General features: G+C 47.6%; 1 protein-coding gene across 1 annotated transcript in view; it reads right to left on the bottom strand.

Annotated features, from left to right (window-relative positions):
• The window catches only part of LOC107751824 (contactin-associated protein-like 4), a gene marked incomplete at its 5' end in the record, with an annotated part of 142,723 nt that overhangs the window by 98,855 nt on the left and 38,293 nt on the right, over positions 1 to 5,575 (bottom strand). Inside the window, one exon of the mRNA XM_016567597.1 lies at positions 4,406 to 4,583. Within this exon, the coding sequence (XP_016423083.1) occupies positions 4,406 to 4,583 (178 nt within the window). The remainder of the gene's footprint in view (positions 1 to 4,405; positions 4,584 to 5,575) is intronic.

The following is a 5,575-nucleotide window of genomic DNA, read 5'->3' as shown; positions in this document are numbered from 1 at the left end:
ACATTCTTCGAAACATTTGGGATAATGTAAGTACACAAGTCAGCAAAATATATAACATCTTACATATTGTGCCTTTAAGTCGCTGGGGCATGTTTGTAGCAATAGCCAAAAATACATTGTATGGGTCAAATTTATAGCTTTTTCTTTTATGCCAAAAATCATTAGGATATTAAGTAAAGATCATGTTCCATGAAGATATTTTGTAAATTTCCTATACCGTAAATATGTTAAAACTTAATTTTTGATTAGCATTATGCATTGCTAAGAACTTCATTTGGTCAACTTTAAAGGCGATTTTCTCAATATTTAGATTTTTTTGCACCCTCAGATTCCAGATATTCAAATATACAAATAGCCAAATATTGTCATATCCTAACAAACCATACATCAATGGAAAGCTTATTTATTCAGCTTTCAGATGATGTATAAATCTCAATTTTGAAAAATTGACCCTTTTGACTGGTTTTGTGGTCCAGGGTCACAGTTTATTTGAAGGACATTCAGGTTTGTTTGAGGAACATACAGTAGTGCATTCGTTCTGTCGCGATTGTCCTTTAAATATTCACGTCATCCCCATCTAAAGCCTGCATAAATCCAGCACGACTGCACTGAGAAGCAGCGGTTCAGAAGATAAACTGTGCTACAGGTCCGATCATCAGACGAGCCCAGCCACTTCTTATGTGCCGATGTTGTTGTTGTTGTGATGCAGAGACAGATGTTAGTCTCTGGCAAGCACGGGCTTCTGTCTGTGCCGAAAAATACATCTGCAAACAAGCTGTGACATGAAGATTTATGCCCCATATCCCAAACTATTTTATTCTGCTGGTCGTTTGCATTCATCAAGCTGTCTGTTTGTATTGTGCTCCAGTGGGTCATGTTCTGCCCCAAACTTCTGTAGTCTGAGTCTGGATTTAAATACACACACTGACCGCATTGGATTTAAATACACATTCTGACAGCATTGACCGATGCTTTAGAATTCTGCAATCATAAATATTAACAGTTTGTTTGTTTTGCGGGATGCCGCAGACATCATTTTTCTCATGCTAATCTGAACAGCAGGAGCATGAATTCAAGTAAATAGTGTCAATTTTGATTTCACACTGAAATAAAATTACAGATATAAAAACATATGTAAAAAAAAAGAAGAAAAAAACAGATATAAAAAAACAAAAACTAATTAAAATGACATAGCATTTAAACAAACAAACAAAAAAGCTATTTCAAAATATTAATTCAATTATAACTGTATCTGCTAAACTGGTTAAAAAGGCCTATACCAAAAAAACATGTTCAAAAAAAAATAAAATAAAATATATTAATCTTTTATATGAATATTCATCTATTCTTCATTATTTAGTTTCTAGCCTCTAAAACTCAACATATGCAGGTACTTCCAGCCTAAAACATTTTAAAATCCATCTGAAGTGATGTATATTCAACACTGGCTGAATGTAATGTCTTCTAAAATGATCCCAAGTGAATGCAGCGACAGCTTTGAAGTGCAATGTTCTTACGGCACAGTAAATCTCATCTAAACAAGAGGAACGAACGGCCATCATCGGCTCGGCAAAGACAACAGCGAGCACCACACGCATTTCTGACAAACAGAGTCGAGCCATTATGAGAGTGAGGCAGAGAGACCACTTTAGCACTTAGCAAACCCCTCTAATAAGTGATGGCAGACATCTTTGATTTGCTTGAAATTATGGTGAAAGCAGAGAGAGCGGCAGTTAGGCTGCAGTTACTTCACGATGGAAAAGCCCAGATTTACAGGCGTGAGGCCTTCAAACTCCTCTAGACAGACCCAGCTGAGCTCTGAGAGACTTCAGGAAATACAACTTCAACACTGGAAAACTGAGATTTGATTAAAACAGCACGTGTCCGCCGCTTCATCCGACGCTGTAATCTTCACTTTTCCATAGTCACACGTAAACAGCAAATCGAACACAGATGTTCAACTGTCAATCGCACAGTGACAGTGTTATTATAGTTAACTATTACAAAATAAATAATCAAAAATGTCTCTAGGTTTCCCGAGGGAACGAGACGCTGCGTCGAAACGCTATGGGAATGCCTTCAGCGCCGCTTCATCCGACGCTGTAATCTTCACTTTTCCATAGTCACACGTAAACAGCAAATCGAACACAGATGTTCAACTGTCAATCGCACAGTGACAGTGTTATTATAGTTAACTATTACAAAATAAATAATCAAAAATGTCTCTAGGTTTCCTGAGGGAACGAGACGCGGCGTCGAAACGCTATGGGAACGCCTTCAGCGTGACCACGATCTGAATCACGTGTGTAATCAGTCCAATGGATGGGCGAGACGTCACGGGCGGGGTGACGTAGCGACCAGGAAGCTTAAAAGCACGTGCGGTGGATTCAGCGGCAGCTTCTGGGTAATGAAGTAAGTGCTCGCAGGGATGCCAGAAGTATGGCACTGAGACACAGCGTCTCGCTCCCTTGGGGAACCAGGATTCCTTATCTGTCGGTCACTATGAGTTATGTCGTGACGACATAGGGGGTTTACTTGAGAGCCCCAATCTGCTCTGACTTTCAGAGAAAATGCCAATGAATTTTGGCTAGTGGATTTTGCATACCTAAGCCACTCCCCGTGCATACGGATATAAATGTATTCCTGTTGCTCAGTGGTAGAGCATTGCGTTAGCAGCGCAAAAGGTTGTGGATTCGATTCCTAGGGAACACACATACTGGTAAAAAATGTATAACCTGAATGTACTGTAAGTCGCTTTGGATAAAAGCGCCTGCTAAATGCATAATTTATATTATTATTAAATTAAATAGGCGACAGGTGCATCCACTCATCAGATTTTTGCTTCGGAGCCGAGTGGGTGAATGATTTCTTCTCCACAAAGCCTTTTCGTTCTGACTGGAAGAAATAAGCTGTTTCTGGTTGGCGTGATGGCACAAACAGTGGTGTCCCTGTTGATTCAGCGATTCCCCTGGGTGCTTCAACTAGAAGAGCAGTTTATCATTACGGACGGCTCGCGTCTTTTTAAAGATGCCGTTCAAGTGTCCCGGCATGTCGTTATCACAACGGTATGGGCTGGGGCGCTACATGCAACAAGCAGGCAGCCTCGGGGCTCTGGACGGGGCCTCGACTGCTTTCGCACATCAACTGCCTAGAGCTGTTGGCAGTGCATTTTGCCTTACGGCAGTTCCGGCCTCTGCTACAGGACAAGTACGTGTTGGTCCGCACGGACAACACTGCGGCCGTGTCGTACATCAACCGGCAGGGAGGTCTACGTTCACGTCGCATGTCACAGCTCGCCCATCATCTCCTCCTCAAGTCGCTGCGAGCCGTCCACATTCTGGGGAAGCTCATTCGTGCAGCCGACACGCTCTCACGATAGCTCACGTTCCCTGGGGAACGGCGACTCCATCCCGAGACAGTCCGGCTGATCTGGAATCGATCCGGGGAAGCCCAGGTAGACCTGTTTGCTTCCCGCGAGTCCTCCCACTGCCAGCTGTATTACTCCCTGACCAAGGCCCCCCTCGGCACAGACACGCTGGCTCCTGGCCTCGGGCTCTATGCAAGTATGTGTTTCCCCCAGTGAGCCTTCTCGCACAGACACTGTGCAAGGTCAGGGAGGACGAGGAACAGGTCTTGCTGGTTGCGCCGTACTGGCCCACCCGGACCTGGTTTTCGGAACTCATGGTCCTCGCGACAGCCACTCCCTGGCGCATCCCTCTGAGAAAGGACCTCTTTTCTCAGGGGCTCGACACCATATGGCACCCGCGTTCAGATCTCTGGAACCTCCATGTGTGGCTCCTGGACGGGACGCAGCAGACTTAAGTGATCTGCCACCGGCGGTGGTAACCACGATCACTCAGGCTAGAGCTCCCTCGACGAAGCAAGCCTATGCTCTGAAGTGGAGTCTGTTCGTGAACTGGTGTTCTTCTCGCCGAGAAGACCCCCGAAGATGCACGATTGGAGTAGTGCTTTCTTTCCTGCAAGAAAGGTTGGAGCGTAGGCTGTCACCCCCCACCTTGAAAGTGTATGTGGCTGCTATCACAGCACATCACGATGCAGTGGACGGCCAGTCCCTGGGAATGCACAATCTCATCGTCAGGTTCCTGAGGGGAGCCAGAAGGTTAAATCCTCCTAGGCCACCCCTGGTGCCCTCCTGGGATCTCTCTACTGTCCTGGCTGGCCTTCAGAGGGATCCCTTTGAGCTGCTGGACTCAGCTGAGCTTAAGTTCCTGTCTGCTAAGACAGCGCTCCTGACCGCGCACACTTCCATCAAGAGGGTCGGGGACCTCCAAGCATTTCGCAATCAGGTGGTGAACCTGCAAGCACTGCCTTTGGAGGAGGCAGATCCAGCCTTGGCGTTGCTGTGTCCCGTAAGACACTCACCCGGTGATTCGAGCGCCTTTACCTCCTCCAGTAAGTTCCCCGGATGGCGAACCCTGGATGAGTATCCTCCAGCACACCTGGCAGTCAGACTGGGCGGAGCAGTCTGACACCAGGCCCAGTATCGGTGTCAGCTTGCCCGGGTTTCTGGTCAGCCCCTTTACTGGGCTAGGTGTCTCGGTGACGTACGTAACCCTCATTCCCTAATGAAGGGGAACGGAGATGTTATGTCCCCATGCCACAACCTTGAACCATCGCTGGTTGCCAGGGACACATTCTAGTCTCCTCAGCGTACAACCTGATGAGTGGATGCACCTGTCGCCTATTTATACCCGTATGCATGGGGAGTGGCTCAGGTTTGCAAAATCCACTAGCCAAAATTCATTGGAGTTTTCTCTGAAAACCAGAGTGGATTGAGGGAACGACAGGGAACGAGGGTTACGTACGTAACCGAGACGTTACATGTGTAACCTAGAGACGTTCCCCTTCAGGAACTTGAGCTGCGTCGAAACGCTATGGGAACGAGTATGCCCACGCAGTCAGACTTACAAATCCCTGCCTAGTGTGGAAGAGCACAGCTAGGGCGAGAGAACAGAAGAGCCCGGAGTGGCTCGCATATCGAGGCCATAGAACCTGATGAACGTTAGGGGCGTGGACCAACACGCAGCGTTGCAGATGTCCTGCATAGAAACACCTGCCAGAAAGGCCTTGGAGGCCGCCACACTTCTAGTCGAGTGAGCCTTGACCCCCAAGGGCGAGGGGAGATCAGAGGACTCATAGGCAATGCAAATGGCATCCACTATCTACCAGCTGAGGGTCTGTTTAGTAGCAGGAAGACCTCTCTTGGGTGGACCATAGCACACTGGCAGTTGGTCCGCCTCAGATATCTCCTCTATAGGCTCGAAAGGAGGTTTACAGAGAGCCTCTAACACCACAGCCAGGTCCCACAGGGGACGCGAGATCGTACCGGAGGCCTCAGCGCACCACGGAGGAAACGTGTAGTGGAGCTGGATGAGTCAGAGAGAACCAGAGGGGACAGTGCGATGTCTCCCGAGTCGCAAACAGGTCCAACTGAGCCTGGCCAAAAACTCTCCATATCTGCTTCACCACCTCGGGGAGAAGCCTCCATTCCCCGGGTCTCGGCCCTTGCCTTGACAGGATGTCTGCTCCCATATTGAGATGCCCAGGGATGTGA

Source organism: Sinocyclocheilus rhinocerous, unplaced genomic scaffold (genome assembly GCF_001515625.1).
Source record: "Sinocyclocheilus rhinocerous isolate Xijiao unplaced genomic scaffold, SAMN03320098_v1.1 scaffold2207, whole genome shotgun sequence".
Classification (NCBI taxonomy): domain Eukaryota; kingdom Metazoa; phylum Chordata; class Actinopteri; order Cypriniformes; family Cyprinidae; genus Sinocyclocheilus; species Sinocyclocheilus rhinocerous.
This window is presented reverse-complemented; position numbering and strand designations above follow the sequence as displayed.